Source organism: Microtus pennsylvanicus, chromosome 9 (genome assembly GCF_037038515.1).
Source record: "Microtus pennsylvanicus isolate mMicPen1 chromosome 9, mMicPen1.hap1, whole genome shotgun sequence".
Taxonomy (NCBI): domain Eukaryota; kingdom Metazoa; phylum Chordata; class Mammalia; order Rodentia; family Cricetidae; genus Microtus; species Microtus pennsylvanicus.
In genome coordinates this window covers 109,393,687-109,412,101 of record NC_134587.1, presented here as the reverse complement: position 1 = coordinate 109,412,101, position 18,415 = coordinate 109,393,687, and the positions used below count along the sequence as shown (strand labels likewise).

General features: G+C 56.2%; 1 protein-coding gene across 1 annotated transcript; it reads left to right on the top strand.

Moving 5' to 3' along the window:
* The first annotated feature begins 1,629 nt into the window (after positions 1-1,629).
* Positions 1,630-18,241, top strand: Cers1 (ceramide synthase 1). Its single transcript, XM_075987242.1, has 7 exons — positions 1,630-1,955; positions 3,945-4,104; positions 6,994-7,174; positions 8,455-8,616; positions 9,001-9,148; positions 9,235-9,344; positions 18,101-18,241. Exons 1-7 carry the CDS (start codon positions 1,707-1,709, stop codon positions 18,141-18,143), a joined length of 1,053 nt encoding a protein of 350 aa, XP_075843357.1. The 5' UTR covers positions 1,630-1,706; the 3' UTR covers positions 18,144-18,241.
* Positions 18,242-18,415: the final 174 nt, after the last annotated feature.

Sequence of the window (18,415 nt, the reverse complement as noted above, 5' to 3'; positions counted from 1 at the left end):
GGTGCCACCGCAAGGCATCCACTGACAACCTGGCCCTGTGGGCTCCATTAGGGGTCCAGCAGCCTTAGCACTGAGCCTTGGTGCCTGTTGAAGTGTCTGCCCAGAAGCCCTGGTCCCAGGGCTGAGCAGGCTCCTTTCCCTTACAGATGGGTTCTGCATTTACCTGATGGCATAGAGATTGCCAGGAGGAACCGGGAAGGGCCCAGGCCCTAGCCTGTCACCTGACAACTCAGGAGCAAGTACAGGAACCCTCTCCCACGAGGTCTACCTCAGGAACGTTGAGTGCTGCACTCCTAGGGAGAGGTGGGAGGATCAGGAGTTCAAGTCAACCTCAACTGAGTCCCTGCTCAACAGAAGGAAGCTGTGAGAGAGGGCTCAGTGAACTGCCTTCCCCAAGAGCATGAGAGCCCGAGTTGGGATCCCCAGCACACAATAGCCAATAGGTGTGGCTCATGTCTGTAAGCTCAGGGTTGGGAGCTGGGTGTGGAAGATGAAGCCCCCTAGGGCTCACTGGTCACCTGGTCTAGCTTGATGAGTGAGTCCTAAGTCAGTGAGAGACCCGCCTCCAAAAATAGAGAGCAGGGGTTGGAGAGGTGGGTCAGTGGTTCAGAGCACTAACTGCCCCTGGAGAGGATCCAGGTTCAGTTCCCAACCTGTTCAGGGATCTGATGTCCTCTTCTGGCCTCCAGAGGACTGGACCTGAGCTCTGATCCCAGCAGCAATGTCCACCCAGTCCACAACAGCCTGGAACTTCATCTCCAGGGGCTCTACACCTTCTGAACCTAGACCTATGTGGCAGGTGCACACACAGACACATATGCGTCATAGTTTTTAAATGGTGGAGAAAGGTAGTAGACATCTATCTCTGACCTAAATGATAACTTGGCATGTGAGTACATGCACTGCATGTACCTGTGCACAAGGCTGGGGATGTGGCACCATTGGTAGCGTGCTTCCCTTGCAAACAGCAGTGGATAAACCATGCATAGTGGTACAGAACTGCCTTCCAGGCACTCAGAGGCTGAAGCAGGAGAATCAGGAGTTCAAGGCCATCATCAGCTGCACCTTGAGACCCTGTCATCAGCACAGGAGGCCTTGTGACTGGAGGAATCAGAGTAGAGGAAACCGACCAGGCTTGTCTTGGTGGCTTTGTCCCTAGCCCTTTTCCAGGTAGCTCCCTCCCTAACAGCTGCAGTCTTCCAGTGAGCCTCTATGCTACTGGGGCAGGCTCCAGAGCTGGCTGGAACCACAGAAACAGAAGCCCAGCGGATGGAGGGTGGGTCGGGACACAAGTATGGGCAGATCTTTTTGAGAGGGGGGTGTCTCATTGCATTTATTTATTTATGTAAGTGGGCACATAGGTGGAGGTGAGAGGAAAATTTGCTAGACTCTGACTGTCCTCACCTTCAGGACATTAATTTGGTGGCAGGCCCCCTCACACCTGCTGGGCCATGTTGACTGCAGAAGAACCCCAGGATTGTCGCAGACTGAGAGAACAGATCACTCAGAGCTTGGGAATCACTAGGTCCCACAACGGGAGAGCAGGAGGGGTGGTGCCTGGCATCCTGAGGGGCGGGGCCTTGGTCAGCCACGCCCCCACTTTTGCACTGGCGGGGGCCTGCGCGCCCCCGGCCTGGCTGCAGCGCGTGACGCGGGGGCACGCTGCGGCTCGGAAGCGTGCAGGCGGCGGCGGGCGAGCGAGTGGCATGGCGGCTGCGACAATGACCACCGGGCTTGAGACGCCAGAGCCCATGCCTAGCTACGCGCAGATGTTGCAACGAAGCTGGGCCTCGGTGCTGGCGGCGGCACGGGGCTGCGGGGACTGCGGCTGGGGACTTGCGCTTCGAGGCCTGGCGGAGCACGCGCACCTGGCTGCCCCGGAGCTGCTCCTGGCCGCACTGTGCGCTCTGGGCTGGACCGCACTGCGCTCCGTGGCCACCGCGCGCCTCTTTCGGGTCAGTGCGACCTGGGGGCCCTGTGAACTGCATGCAGGAGAGTGAGTGGGGCCGCTTCTCATGTATCCCTATGTCCATAGTGGCCGCTGGAAAAAGGGGGGCCTGGGTTTGGATATTGGGACCACAGAGGCTATTCCGAGACCCTTTGCAACAGGGTGGGGTGGGTGCGGGGGTGTCACTGAACTGAGGTGACACTTTGATGGATTCCCATGTGGTGTGGGGGTGTTATGGATGCAGGGAAACTAGATCCACACCCTATCCTGAGCAGTTTTGGTAGAATCTAGGGCAATCCGCTCGGTACAGCATCTGTGCTGTTGCGGACCCAAGGGTCAACCTTCTGGAAACCGACCTGGGGACCAGGGAGCCCAGATCCTGCATCGGGAGGCCTCGAGGTGCCCAGAGGTCACCTGAGCCTTGCGTCACCGGGAGCTGCTGTGTCTACACCGTATCTGTGCAGTCAATGTCCCGCCCCTGTCCTGAGTGCCCACCACCCCCGAAGCAGGGATGGCACAGACCTGTGTGTAAAGGGCCTTATCCGAGGGACTCAACCTTGGGAATGACCCTGTCTATGTCTTCAGTGTTGTATTCTGCCGCCCCCATGGGGCGATGGTCAAAATGCTGTTTCTGGAGACTGAAGAGGCCACCGCCCAGCTCTGAAGAATGACCCTGGTAGTGATGGCATTGGCACCTGACCCAGTCTTCACTCCTCCTTGGGGGTGGTCTCTGTGGCATTTGGACCAGTACCATGGTGGATACTCCCCAGAGGGCTAGCTGGGGACATCCCGCCCCCATCTGACTGGAAGTGGCAGAGGGTGCAGGGACAGAGAGCGTTGTGCCAACAATGGGACCTTTCTCTGCTGGCAGGAAGAGGCTGTTAGGTCAAGATAGGGTGTTGTCTAGCTCCAGAGCCCACCCTGTCTGTTGTCAACCAATAGAAGGAGCAACCTCAGCCCCCAACCTCTGAAGAGAGGGGGGGCAGGAATGAGGAGGACCAACCCACAGGGCAGCCCTGGTCCCCATCTGCCTTGGCTAGTGTGCTCTCCTGGCGCCCAGCTGGGATGCTGGAGGCCCTTGAGGCAGCCTGAGGCCACCCCACTTCCTCCCTCCACCCTCCTCCTCCCCTAGAAACAGGCAGAGGGGCTGTCCCATTCTCCATGCTCAACTTGGCAGCAGCCTGGTTGCTAGGGGTTACGAGAGCTGGGCTCTGGCTGTCTCCATGACAACTGCTGGGTGCTCTGGGTTCCTCTGGCCCCCTCAGCCTTGGGAGGAAGGGGGCTGGGTTTGGCCCTCAGTGCTGGAGCTCCTGGGGCCTTCCTGGACTCTAGCTGGCCCATTCCACCCATTTTTGTAGTTCTGACACAGTGTCACTCTGAAGCCTAGGCTGCTCAAATTCACGGCAGTCTTCCTGCCTCAGCCTCCCAAGCTGGGATATAGGCATACACCACTGACCTGTGACATCTCCACGTCCCCCAAATCAGCTTGCCTCCCACCTTTCCCCCTCCAACACCGTCACAGCCTTTGGCTCCCAGCTTTCCCTCCCAGCTCCCTCCTATCCTCAGTTTCTCCTGCCTTCTTCCCAGAGGGGGCAGGGTCACTGTTTTCAAGTTCCCCTGTCTCCCAAGGTATTTTCCTTCAATAGCTCTTCCCCCTTTCTCCCTCCCTGAAACACCCCCATTTCCTGCTAGAACCTGAGCACCCCACCCCCAGATTCCCTAAGCTCCATTGCTTTAAGCCTGGACGTGTCAAACCTCCTCTCCCTGCCCTCCCCCCACCACCCAGCTTCCCCCTCCTAGGCCACACAGGACAGCTGGGTGCTATGTTTAGCCCTTCATGGCCACACACATGGGCTCTGGTTACCCCAGATGATATGGGCACAGGGGCCCAACTTTCTCAATGCCATTGAGACTGGCGAGTCCCTGGGCCTCGCTTTTCTCTCCTGGTGGAGCATCGCGCTCCCCAAAACAACCACTACCTACTGTGTCTCCACAGCCCCTGGCCAAGCGGTGTCATCTGCAGCCTCGAGATGCTGCCAGGTTACCTGAGAGCGCCTGGAAGCTTCTTTTCTACTTGGGCTGTTGGAGCTACTGTGCTTACCTGCTCCTGGGTGCCCATTATCCTTTCTTCCATGACCCACCCTCTGTCTTCTACGGTAGGCATCCTGCAGGACCAGTGCAGAGGACTCTGCTAAAAACAATATAAAAGGGGCAGACAGGATGGCTCAGGGGCAGGCAGGATGGCTCAGGGGCAGGCAGGATGGCTCGGGGGCAAAGGTGCTTGCAGCCAAGCCGACAACTCAAGTTCTAGCCTTGGGACTCAGCGGAAAGCGAGAAGTGGTTTTTAAAAGTCCTTTGATTGCCACATGTACACCGTGACGTGACACGCATGTGTGCGTGCACACACACGTTCTGGGTTGGCCCTAATGAGATATCTCTGTGCAAGTCTTGATACCAAGACTAGGGTGGGCATGGAACCCTGGGAGCAGTGTGGTCAGAAGAGTCCCCAACCCGAGCTGGTCCTGCAGGGACCTGTGCAAAGACATGACAAGATGGCTCCATGAAGGTAGCTCCTGGCTGGAGTTGGAGTTTCACACAAGATAGATAGGATGGGAATTTGTGCATGTGAGCGTGTGCAGAGTTTGGAGGTGGTGGGGGGCTCCATGCTGAGTACCATAATGTGGGAATCATGAGAGCCCTGAGAGGTACATTGATAGATTCTTCCCACGTGGACTAGGGAGAGGCTGAGAGGACTCTGGGGGGCACAGCTAGGCGCTGTGGCGACTTTGCCCACAAGGAAAGCACGACACACAATCTTTCTTCCTGTGTAGTCCAGAATGGCCTAAAATTGGAAGCCCCCTGATCAGTGTCCTGAGTGCTGAGACTGCCCCCACGGCCATGGGAGTTTTGAATTTCAAAAGGAGTGGTGTTGGCTGTTACTCAGTTTGCCTTTATATGGGTAACTCGTGGTATGATTGAATTAGATTCCTGTTTGGTCAGAATGTTGAGAGTTTATTGGGCACCCACAGGTTTTTTGTGGGTATTTTTCTGGGGATGGAAGCAAAGTGAGTCCTGCATGCTGGACAGGTGCGACAGTTGACCACGCCCCACCCCCTCCCTGGGGGTGATCTATGCTGTCTACTCTTTACTCCTGAGCCACGCCCACATCCACTCATTGGGCAACTCTAGGCAGGGTCCCTCTCCCTGAACCCCAGCCCCAGGCTTATGCAAGTGCCAGGTTGGCTTGTGCTAGGGACAGCTAGGAAGAGGTGCCCAAACCTTCATGGGAAGGGGAGGTAGAGGACTGTGTTGGAGGTGACTGGCTGAAGTGTACCAAAGAGAGGCAGGGCAGGTGGCTGAGCTTTGAGCTTGCTAGAGGATGAGGAGATAAATGTGCTACGGGGTGTTTTCTCTTTTTCTATCAGCGTGGCGGGGACACCTGTGTGCCACAGTTTGCACATGTGTGTGAAGGTTAGAGAACAAGTAGGGGCCATCCTCTCGTTCCTCCTGTGGGGCCAAACAGGTCATCAGTGTTGGTGGTGAGCGCCTTTGCCCACTGAGCCTTCCTGTCTCATGTAGCCTGGGGTGGTCTCAAACTTGGCTTTCTCCTGCCTCAGCCTCCAGAATCCTGGGCAGAGGACAGCATTTGTGTTACTTCTGTCCACTGTTCTGAGGGTTCTGGGGATGGAGTTCTGGTGACCAGACATTCACGGAGGGTGAGCGTCTCTGCCCTACAAGTCCTCTCGGACTATCTATTGAGTGGCTGCCTCTAAGCTGGGGTTGATGCTGCTGGGGACGTGGGTGTCACAAAGGCTCAGAGTCAGAAGACTTGGTGGGCGGGCAGAGCACTGAGGAGCCCTTGCACTCAGCGGCAGGGGAGAGGAAGAGGCACAAGGGGGGAGGGCTCGCTGGGAGGAGAGACAGTTGTCTGAACAGATGATAGCCTGGAGACATGGGAGGCTGGAGAGAATGGAGGCCTCAGGGAGTCAGTCTCCCAGGGCCAATGTCCTGGGTCAGGCATCGTTGTAGGAGCCATGTCTGTCTGGGCCCCAGCATGAGGGCGCATACTTGTTATCTCAGCACTGGGAAGACTGAGGCAGGAGGATTTCTGTGAGTAGGTCTTTGGCCAGCTTGGGTTACATAAGAGACCTCCAAAAAACAAGACAAGCAAACAAAAAAAACAAGCAAGCAAAACGGGGCTCTGGAGCTGGTAGAGAGCTTGCCTAAAAGCAAGAAGCCCTCGGTTCCGTCCAGGCCTGGCGTCTCCACAGGCCGGCCATTCCAGCACTTAGGAAATGGGATTGGTGGGGGTGGGATTGTGAATTCAAGGTCATCATTTGTTACACAGAAATTTTGAGGTGAGCTTGGCCTACATGAGACCCTGACTCAAAAAACAAACAAGACTGGTGAGGTGACCCATCTGGGAAAGGTGCTTGCTGCCAGGCTGGGGACCTAGGTTGGTCCCTGGGACCCAAAGATGTAGCATGAATAATAAACACCCAGAGATAGATGTTGGGTTCAAGCTGAAGACCAGAGAGGCGAAGCAGCCAAGCCGCTAGAGAGTTCTTCCCTCTGCCAAGGCCGGGCGGTCCTGTCCTCAGCCTGACTCTACTGCAGGCATCAAAAGCGTGCACCGTGGCTGACTGGTGCGGGGGGCTGCTGGGATTGAGGTGTGTCCACCACGGCCTGGCCTCTAGTGACCGTGGCTGCCCACCCTCTGTGGCTGACTAGTGCAGGGGGCTGCTGGGATTGAGGTGTGTCCACCACGGCCTGGCCTCTAGGGACTCAGCTCTGCGCTCTGATCTTCAACCTTTACTTATTAAAACACAAGCAAAATCTCACTGTACACAGAGTGGAAGGAGAAGACTGACTTCCGAACATGTCCTCCCACCTCCACAGGGACCTGAGACAGGCAGGTGCCACACACATTCACGCAGACAGACACTTGGTCACCCCACATTCAGAGGACACACGCTGTTGTGAGGCTGTGTTGGGAGGTCTTGGGGGACAGGCCTGAACATGACCGTGAATGTGGCTCTTCCCAGACTGGAGGTCGGGCATGGCAGTGCCCTGGGACATAGCCGCTGCCTACCTGCTGCAGGGGAGCTTCTACTGCCATTCCGTCTACGCCACCGTGTACATGGACACCTGGCGCAAGGACTCCGTGGTCATGCTGGTGCATCATGTGGTCACCCTGCTTCTCATCGCCTCTTCCTACGCCTTCCGGTGAGGTCATCAGGAGGGTGGGCAGGCAATATGTACAAAGGGCCTGGGGTCAGGAAACGGGAGTGTAAGGAGAAGGACCCAGAGACCCTTCCCTCACCCGCTGTCCACTGCCTTGGTCCTAGACCTGTGTGATACCCCTTTAAAATTCCTTTTACATTTATTTATTTTGGTGGGTGGCAGATCTATGTTGCACTTGGGTGAGGGCCAGAGGACAACTTTCGGGAGTTGGTTCTCCTCCTGGAGTTGAACTTGGGTTATCAGGTTCGATAGCAAGTGCCTTTACCCACTGAGCCCTGTATGGACCCTTGGCCAGCGTGGGTTTACTCACAGGGGATCCAGAAACAGGAGATCTGGTGTTCAAGGCCCACATGTATTGCCACCTCTCGGGGCTGAGACAGGAGGATTGCAGAGTTCCAGGCTGAGCTACAGTAGGGTTCTATCTCGAACAGAAGAAAAACTAAGCTATGCTTCAGAGGCTGAGACAGGAGGATTTCTGTGAGTTCTAGGCCAGCAAGAGCTATAAGAGTGAGGCCTGCCAGGTGGTGGCAGCGCACGCCTTTAATCCCAGCACTCAGGAGGCAGAGGCAGGCGGATCTCTGTGAGTTCGAGGTCAACCTGGTCTACAAGAGCTAGTTCCAGGACAGGCTCCAAAGCCACAGAGAAACCCTGACTCGAAACAGGTGATCCAGTGCAATAAAGGAGCAAAGAAATGATCTACAGCCAAGAGCGGCTGCCCTAGGCCACTGTCCTTACAGGTGCTGGCACACACACACAGAGGAAACAGTAGCGAGTACTGAAGCCACGTGTATGTGCTCCCCTGAAACTAGAGCAACAGGTGGTTGTGAGCCGCCATGTAGGTGCTGGGACCCAAACTCGAGTCCCCTGCAGGAGCAGCCAGTGCTCTTAGCCACTGAGCCGTCCTTCCAGCCACATTATGTTCTGCTCTTGCCAATGACCCTGGTTCAGTTCCTGCGGCATGTTTGGTTGCTCGTGCTTCAGGGCTCTGCAGGTCTGCACACAGGTACACACTCAAAACACAAGCAGTAATAAAAAGCCACCGTGTTAGCTGGGCGATGGTGGCTCACGCCTTTAATCCCAGCACTTGGGAGGCGGCGGATCTCTGTGAGTTCGAGACCAGCCTGGTCTACAAGAGCTAGTTCCAGGACAGGCTCCAAAACCACAGAGAAACCCTGTCTCGAAAAAAAAAAAAAAAAAATACAAAAACAAAGCCACCGTGTGGCCCCGCCCCGTAGTCCTGATTGATTGTCCCCACCCTGTAGGTACCACAATGTAGGCCTCCTCGTGTTCTTCCTGCATGACGTTAGCGACGTGCAGCTGGAGTTCACCAAGCTTAACATCTACTTCAAAGCCAGGGGTGGCGCCTACCACCGCTTGCACGGACTGGTGGCCAACCTGGGTTGCCTCAGCTTCTGCTTCTGCTGGTAAGGGGCGTGGCTCAGTGGGTGGGTGGGGCCAGTTAGGAGGGGCATGGCTTGTTGGGCAGGGCCAGGGAAGAGAAGGGTGTGGCTTACTTGGGTGGAGGCGTGCATGGGAGGGGCCTGTGATTGGGTTGGGTTAGTAGGGTGGTACATAGGGCCAGCCAGGGCCAGGCCAGACACGGGAGGGGCTGGGGCTTAGTGAGGTGAGTGGGGCTTGGGAAGAAATAGGGTGCTGAGCTGGGAAGGGGCGGTGCTGGCCGCACAGAGGTGGTGGAAATGGGAAAGTGTGGGGCTGCCAGTGACAGGCAGATAAGTCAGGGAAGAGAATGCAATAAGGGAGCCTGCACTTCCTTCCCCGAAGCCTACTTGACTAGCCCCTCCCTTCAGGTTCTGGTTCCGCCTCTACTGGTTCCCGCTTAAGGTTCTGTATGTCACCTGCCACTCCAGCCTGCTGTCGGTACCTGACATCCCGTACTATTTCTTCTTCAACACACTGCTGCTGCTCCTCACGGTCATGAACATCTACTGGTTCCTGGTGAGTCAGCCCCTACGGTGCTCCTCAGGCATGGCAGGGGTCGCACCTTGCGACCTCACCGTCTCATGGTGCCTTCTCCTCCACAGTACATCGTGGCTTTCGCAGCCAAGGTGCTAACTGGCCAGATGCGTGAACTGGAGGACTTGAGGGAATATGACACGCTGGAAGCTCAGCCTGCCGAGCCCTGCAAAGCTGAGTGAGTGGCGCTGGGTCTCGGTCCCAGCTCCTCCTTTAAGAACAGGCACGAGCCCCTGAGAATGCAGGGACCCCACAGTGAAACTGCCTGAGGTGGATGCCTGGCTGTGTAGCCAGGAATGCACCATCTGGGCATGAGACAGCCGATAAGGCTTGTCAGGGCTGGGAGCTGCTAGCGAGAATGGAAGGAATGAGCAAGAGATTACACTAACCAGATTGTGACCCCCAGCCCAAAGGACCGGGCCAAGGTTCTGTCCACCTGCCCTTTCGGTCTGGGGGTCTAGGGTTGGTGCAGCAGGTTCAGGGCATGCAGCACCTCTGAGACAACACGAAGAGATATGGGCACTGAGCAAGCAAGGGCAGGAGGCTGTAGAAGGCTCCAGAAGGTACAAACCAGCCAGGCTCTGGGAGGCAACGAAGGAAGAGATATGAGTTAATGACTTTTGTTTTTAAGGAATGAAGAGGAAGCCATCTATTTTTAGTTATTTATTCTTATGGGTTGGGGCGTGTGCCACAGCGGCTGCGTGGTGGTCAGAGGACAGTTGTGCTCAAGTCCCTCAGGTCACTAGACTTGGCTATAAGCACCTTTCCCTACTGAGCCATCTTGTTGGCTCTAAGTTCTTTTGTTTTTAACTTTTTAAATTATTATTTTTTTTATCTTATGTGTATGTACACCATGAGTGTGCAGTAGCCAAGGCCAGAAGAGGGTGATGGATCCCCAGAAGGAGTTAAAGACAGTTATGAGCCTTAATGTGGTTGCTGGGAACTGAACCCAGATCCTTTGGAAGGGCAGTCAGTTCTTTTGTTTGTTTGTTTTGTTTTGTTTCGAGACAGGGTTTCTCTGTGGCTTTGGAGCCTGTCCTGGAACTAGCTCTGTAGACCAGGCTGGTCTCGAACTCACAGAGATCCGCCTGCCTCTGCCTCCCGAGTGCTGGGATTAAAGGCGTGCGCCACCACCGCCCGGCGGGCAGTCAGTTGTTAACTAGCCTCTGAGTCTCCCTCTTCAGTGATCCTTGCCTTTCCCAACGCTGCAACCCTTTAGTACAGTTCCTCATGTTGTGGTGACCCCAACCTTAAAATTGTTTTTGTTGCTACTTTATAACTGTAATTTTGCTACTGCTATAAATTTTAAAGTAAATGAGGGATAGGTGACCCCATGAAAGGGTCGTTTGACCCCCCCCCACAGGTGTCATGACCCACAGGTTGAGAACTGCTGCTTAAGGAAGGCCCTGCCCCTAAGTTGTTCTTTTAAAATGATTTGTGCATTTACTTTGCTTGGATGACATTTCTCTGCATGTGTGCCGGTTCTCTACCTGCACCCCTGACTCCCACGGGGAAGAGGAGGGTGTCCAATCTGCTGGAATTGGAGTTACAGACAGTTGTGAGCTGCCATTAGGTGCTGGGACTCAAACCTGAGTCTTCTGGAAGAGCAGCCAGTGTTCTTAACCATGGCATGGACCTAAATTCTTGAAAAAGTAATGGAGCTGAATTGGGCCTGAAGGCATCCACTCAGGGGCTGAGGTAGAAGCCCCTTCAGTTCCAGCGCAGTTTCAACTACAGAAGGATCTGTTTGAAAGAAAAGACCTGGACAAATAAGTAGACACATTTTAGTTCCATCCAAATCTGTGGCTACACAGAGTGTTGAGGACAGAGCTAGCACCAGGGCATAGCGAGTGCCCTCGATTGCTTCCTATTGCTGTGATGAAATGTTGACCTAAAGCCACTGGGGGAGCAGGGAGAGGTGGCCCCCACACCCCAGTCCCAGCTGGCTGGGGGAGCAGGGAGAGGTGGCCCCCACACCCCAGTCCCAGCTGGCTGGGGGAGCAGGGAGAGGTGGCCCCCACACCCCAGTCCCAGCTGGCTGGGGAGCAGGGAGAGGTGGCCCCCACACCCCGGTCCCAGCTGGCTGGGGGAGCAGGGAGAGGTGGCCCCCACACCCCGGTCCCAGCTGGCTGGGGGAGCAGGGAGAGGTGGCCCCCACACCCCAGTCCCAGCTGGCTGGGGAGCAGGGAGAGGTGGCCCCCACACCCCAGTCCCAGCTGGCTGGGGGAGCAGGGAGAGGTGGCCCCCACACCCCAGTCCCAGCTGGCTGGGGGAGCAGGGAGAGGTGGCCCCCACACCCCAGTCCCAGCTGGCTGGGGAGCAGGGAGAGGTGGCCCCCACACCCCAGTCCCAGCTGGCTGGGGAGCAGGGAGAGGTGGCCCCCACACCCCGGTCCCAGCTGGCTGGGGGAGCAGGGAGAGGTGGCCCCCACACCCCGGTCCCAGCTGGCTGGGGGAGCAGGGAGAGGTGGCCCCCACACCCCAGTCCCAGCTGGCTGGGGAGCAGGGAGAGGTGGCCCCCACACCCCAGTCCCAGCTGGCTGGGGAGCAGGGAGAGGTGGCCCCCACACCCCAGTCCCAGCTGGCTGGGGAGCAGGGAGAGGTGGCCCCCACACCCCAGTCCCAGCTGGCTGGGGAGCAGGGAGAGGTGGCCCCCACACCCCGGTCCCAGCTGGCTGGGGGAGCAGGGAGAGGTGGCCCCCACACCCCGGTCCCAGCTGGCTGGGGGAGCAGGGAGAGGTGGCCCCCACACCCCGGTCCCAGCTGGCTGGGGAGCAGGGAGAGGTGGCCCCCACACCCCAGTCCCAGCTGGCTGGGGGAGCAGGGAGAGGTGGCCCCCACACCCCAGTCCCAGCTGGCTGGGGAAGCAGGGAGAGGTGGCCCCCACACCCCAGTCCCAGCTGGCTGGGGAGCAGGGAGAGGTGGCCCCCACACCCCAGTCCCAGCTGGCTGGGGGAGCAGGGAGAGGTGGCCCCCACACCCCAGTCCCAGCTCCCATTGTGCTCGCAGCCTGCTTTCTTGACCACTTGTCCAAGGGTGGAGCCTCCCGCAGTGGACTGGGAGCTCTCACACCAATCACTCATCAGGAAACCACTGCACAGGCTCCACAGACTCCACAGACTCCACAGGCTCCACAGACTCCACAGGCTCCACAGACTCCACAGACTCCACAGGCTCCACAGGCTCCACAGACTCCACAGACTCCACAGGCTCCACAGGCTCCACAGACTCCACAGACTCCACAGACTCCACAGACTCCACAGACTCCACAGGCTCCACAGGCTCCACAGGCTCCACAGACTCCACAGGCTCCACAGGCTCCACAGACTCCACAGACTCCACAGACGACTCCACAGGCTCCACAGACTCCACAGACTCCACAGGCTCCACAGACTCCACAGGCTCCACAGGCTCCACAGACTCCACAGACTCCACAGACTCCACAGGCTCCACAGACTCCACAGACTCCACAGACTCCACAGACTCCACAGACGGCTCCACAGACTCCACAGACTCCACAGACTCCACAGACGGCTCCACAGGCTCCACAGACTCCACAGACTCCACAGACGACTCCACAGGCTCCACAGACTCCACAGACTCCACAGACTCCACAGACTCCACAGACTCCACAGGCTCCACAGACTCCACAGACTCCACAGACGGCTCCACAGGCTCCACAGACTCCACAGACTCCACAGACTCCACAGACTCCACAGACTCCACAGACTCCACAGACGGCTCCACAGGCTCCACAGACTCCACAGACTCCACAGACTCCACAGACGGCTCCACAGACTCCACAGACTCCACAGACTCCACAGACTCCACAGACTCCACAGACTCCACAGACTCCACAGACGGCTCCACAGACTCCACAGGCTCCACAGACTCCACAGACTCCACAGACGACTCCACAGGCTCCACAGACTCCACAGACTCCACAGACGGCTCCACAGACTCCACAGGCTCCACAGACTCCACAGACTCCACAGACGACTCCACAGGCTCCACAGACTCCACAGACTCCACAGACTCCACAGACTCCACAGACTCCACAGACTCCACAGACTCCACAGGCTCCACAGGCTCCACAGACTCCACAGACTCCACAGACTCCACAGGCTCCACAGACTCCACAGACTCCACAGACTCCACAGGCTCCACAGACTCCACAGGCTCCACAGACTCCACAGACTCCACAGACTCCACAGACTCCACAGGCTCCACAGACTCCACAGGCTCCACAGACTCCACAGGCTCCACAGACTCCACAGACTCCACAGACTCCACAGACGGCTCCACAGGCTCCACAGACTCCACAGACTCCACAGACTCCACAGACTCCACAGGCTCCACAGACTCCACAGGCTCCACAGACTCCACAGGCTCCACAGACTCCACAGACTCCACAGACTCCACAGACGGCTCCACAGGCTCCACAGGCTCCACAGACTCCACAGACTCCACAGACTCCACAGACTCCACAGACTCCACAGACGGCTCCACAGGCTCCACAGACTCCACAGGCTCCACAGGCTCCACAGGCTCCACAGACTCCACAGGCTCCACAGACTCCACAGACTCCACAGACTCCACAGACTCCACAGACTCCACAGACTCCACAGACGGCTCCACAGGCTCCACAGACTCCACAGGCTCCACAGGCTCCACAGGCTCCACAGACTCCACAGACTCCACAGACTCCACAGACTCCACAGACTCCACAGACGGCTCCACAGGCTCCACAGACTCCACAGACTCCACAGGCTCCACAGACTCCACAGACTCCACAGACGGCTCCACAGGCTCCACAGACTCCACAGGCTCCACAGACTCCACAGACTCCACAGACTCCACAGACTCCACAGACTCCACAGACTCCACAGGCTCCACAGGCTCCACAGACTCCACAGACTCCACAGACTCCACAGACTCCACAGACTCCACAGACTCCACAGACTCCACAGACTCCACAGACTCCACAGGCTCCACAGGCTCCACAGGCTCCACAGACTCCACAGGCTCCACAGGCTCCACAGACTCCACAGACTCCACAGACTCCACAGACTCCACAGGCTCCACAGGCTCCACAGACTCCACAGGCTCCACAGGCTCCACAGACTCCACAGACTCCACAGACGGCTCCACAGGCTCCACAGACTCCACAGACTCCACAGGCTCCACAGACTCCACAGACTCCACAGACGGCTCCACAGGCTCCACAGGCTCCACAGGCTCCACAGGCTCCACAGGCTCCACAGACTCCACAGGCTCCACAGACGGCTCCACAGGCTCCACAGACTCCACAGACTCCACAGACTCCACAGGCTCCACAGACTCCACAGGCTCCACAGACTCCACAGGCTCCACAGACTCCACAGACTCCACAGGCTCCACAGGCTCCACAGACTCCACAGACTCCACAGACTCCACAGGCTCCACAGACTCCACAGACTCCACAGACGGCTCCACAGGCTCCACAGACTCCACAGGCTCCACAGACTCCACAGGCTCCACAGACTCCACAGACTCCACAGACTCCACAGGCTCCACAGGCTCCACAGACTCCACAGACTCCACAGACGGCTCCACAGACTCCACAGACTCCACAGGCTCCACAGGCTCCACAGACTCCACAGGCTCCACAGGCTCCACAGGCTCCACAGACTTGCCTACAGGTCACTCTGATGGAGGCCTGTTTTCAGTGGAGGCTCTCTCATCCCAATGACCCCAGTTTGTGTCAACGACAAGAGACCAGTACAATTGTCCTTGCCAACCTGACACACAGACACATCAGTAGTAAACCATAATCTCTCCCCAAGATCTCATGTTGATGTTACAGTATAAAACACAGTCCAACTTTTAGAAGACCCCCAGTCTTTAGAAATTCCATCACTTAGTAAGCATAGTGGCACACGCTTTAATTCCAGCACTTGGGAAGCAGCAGGCAGATCTCTGTGAGTTTAAATTCAGGGTGAGTCCTAGGTCTTATAAGTCTTATAGTGAGACCCTGTCTCAGAAAACAAACAAAAATTCCGTCACTTAAAAGTCCAACCACTCTGGGGCTGGAGAGATGGCTCAGCAGTTGAGAGTACTGGCTGCTCTTCCAGAGGACCCGGGCTTAACTCCCACCATCCACTTGGCAGCTCACAATTGTCTATGACTCTAGTTCCAGGGGATCTGGCACACTTACACCAATTTAGTTTTTAATAAATTATTTAGTGTGTTTTTAGTTAAACCACTGTTTAAATTATCCAAGCTGTGGCTTCTGTAAAACTAGAAATAAATTAAACATTTTTTACTCCAGACACAAAGTGGAACAGAACCAAATTCCCACAGTGTACCTCAGTGTCCCAATCTGGGATCCACTCACGACCTGGGCTTTAAAGAGCTTGCTACACGCAGTGTCTCAGCCCATGTTGGTTGTGCTCCACTCCCAGCCTCAGACATGGCATGCTCTCTGCCTTCAACTGTGGCCTCTTATCAGCTGCTGCCCATGGCCCCTTCATGCCTGCAAACCCGGTGCCACACGGGAGGTGACCCCCTCTGGACCACAGCTTCTGTGTCCTGACCCTGAGGAAAGACTTGCAGGAAGTCTTCACCGCCATGTTGGTCTCCATCACAGCTCACCGGAAACTGTTGATCTCACCAGGCAAGAATCAGACCACTAACACAACTTTGGAGCCAAATTTGAAGCAAACTTTATTCAATACCGTCCAGGACAATGGCCATTGGCCAGGTCCATACTGGGGGTTCCCAGAGATAGTCACAAATCACGTTAGTTGGATGCTTATACAGGCAAACCCCGCAAGGCTACATGCTTGGGGGCAAGCACACATCCTGATGGACAGCCTGCCTATCGTGAGTGGCACAGCCTGTGCAGCTGGGACAACCAACCTTGTTCACGGACATGAGGACACATGGTGTCTCACGTGAACAACCAGCCCCGGTGGGACGCAGAGGTTAGAGGCATCTGTTTTATGGATCATATGATTTATGAGCACAGTAATTAAAACTTAAGCCATAGCTTTAGCTCTCACACGGCCTCCTTACAGCTCTAATAGAGTCGCTGCTTCCTAAACCCCTGTCACGGTGGAAGTGACGGCAGCAAGCCCTATGGTAGCCAGAGCGGAAAGCTGGGGTTCACACCCTCAACTCCAGAGAACAAACTTCACAGTGGGCGAGGCCTAAAGATCTCAAAGACTTCCTCCTGAAAAGCTGCAGTGTGTGTGTGTGAGTGTGTGTGTGAGTGTGTGTGTATGTGTGTGTATGTGAGTGTGTCTATGTGTGTGTGAGTGTGTGTATGTGTGTGTTAGTGTGTGTGTATGTGTGTGAGTGTGTGTATGTATGTGTGTGTGTGTCTGTGTGTGTGGTGTGTGTGTGTGTCTGTGTGTGTGTGAGTGTGTGTGTGTATGGTTTTTGGACAGGGTTCCTCTGTGTAGCCCTGGGTGTCCTGGAACTCACAGTGTAGACCACTCTGCCTCTTGAGTGCTGGGATTAAAGGTGGGCTCCACCACTGTTTGGTAAAAAGCTCCACGTTTTAATCCTCCCAGACAGCGCCACCAGCTGAGGAGCCTGTGGGACACATTCTCACTGTAAGCACCATATCTATCAAGAGGCCTGGGACTTGTGTGAAGTCTCTGCCAGGGCTGTGACCAGCCGAGGAAGAGGACTGACTGAGCCCACAGGTGGAAGCTAGTTTGTCTTGTTCTGATGTAGGCAAAACCCCAAAATCAATGTGGAAACCAGGCAGTGGTGGCACACGCCTTTAATCCCAGGCCTCAGGAAGCAGAGGCGGGCAGATCTCTGGGAGTTCCAGGCCAGCCTGGTTTACAGAGTGAGTTCCAGGACAGGCTCCATAGCTACTAAGAAATCTTATCTTGAAAAACCAGAACCAAACAAACAAAAAAATCCAAGTGGAACAGCTTGCCTGGGAGACTGTCACACTGAAAATCAGTGAGCTTCAGGTTTACGGCTCAAACTGGTGTTTTTATTAAATGGGGTTCAGGGTAGGGTTGCATGTGCTGAGACATAAGGGGTCTGTTGGGAGTCTCATTTGGGGTGTGTTGAAGTTAATGTGGGCTGTGAGGTCTGTGAAAACATGGTAGGGTATATGGACGCTTCTAGAACATTCCAGGGGCTTCTACAAGGCTTAAGAGGGAGAGTCAAACAAATTGAAAACCAGGAGGGGCCCTCTCGCTGCAGAACTCATATATAGAGAAATGCCTGGAAATGCAGCTCCCAGGGTCCTGCACCTCTGGAGACACAGGAAATCCGTGGTACATCCCAAGAGCACAAACTGCACGAGGGGAAACCAGGAGGGAAGGGCAGAAAGGCTGGGATCGTCCCTTCTCAAGGAAACCTCAGTCTGACCAGAACTCCTCCTGCAAGAATTGCTTAGGCACCAGGCTGCTATTCTTTGAGAGTCAGAGAGAATGAAACTTAACTGTATAAATTTAAAAAACCCTAGCGCCTAGCTGGGTGGGCCAGGCCTCTAGTCATTCCAGCATGGGGGAAGCAGAGGTAGGTGATCCCCATGAGTTTGAGGCCAACCTGTGCTACAAAGGGAGTTCCAGAAAGGGACCCTATCTCAAAATAAAAACAAAAACACAAAAAACTAAAACTCCCCATAACTGGGTCTTGGGAACAGCTCGGCTGTAGAACACATGCCCAGCGTGGCCAAGGTCTGCCTTCCATCCCAGCACTGGTGAACCCTCAAACCTGTCTCAGAAATTCTGAAGGGGGTACAGCAGGCACACAGGACCGCAGCAGAGATAGCCTGAGGGGGAGACAGGGAGCAAACCTCTCAGTGCTGCTTGGCAGGGACCCTGACCAATTCTACCTGGGAGGAAGAGGGGCCCCACGGAGGTGGAAGTAGGGGAAAGGAAGCATGTGGTTCCCAAACTAATTTGTTCTGACTTTCGGTTCCCAGGAAGCCACTGAGGAATGGTCTGGTGAAGGACAAGCTCTTCTGAGTCCCCGTCCTCAATTCTGCCACCCAGGACTCCCTCCTGTCCTACCTGGGAGACTGACCCCGCCCCTGGAGACTCCGCCCAGTGCCTGGAGATCTGCTCCCAAACTTGGGGAGCTGGCCCCGCCTTTGGAGGCAAGGCCTTGCTCCCAGGACGCTGGCCCCACCCTAAAATGCAGGATGAGATTCTCCTCCAGGGACCCCGGCCGCCAGCAGCTCTGCCCTCCAGGTCAACTCTAGACCACCCACCTTGGGACCGCCGCCCAGTCCTGCCCT

Excerpts from the sequence above, each read along its gene's own strand:
- Cers1 (XM_075987242.1), top strand. The coding sequence starts at position 1,707 with ATGGCGGCTGCGACAATGACCACCGGGCTTGAGACGCCAGAGCCCATG. Across the intron at positions 8,617-9,000 it reads CTCAGCTTCTGCTTCTGCTG|GTTCTGGTTCCGCCTCTACT; the intron begins GTAAGGGGCGTG and ends CCCTCCCTTCAG. Across the intron at positions 9,149-9,234 it reads TGAACATCTACTGGTTCCTG|TACATCGTGGCTTTCGCAGC; the intron begins GTGAGTCAGCCC and ends TCTCCTCCACAG.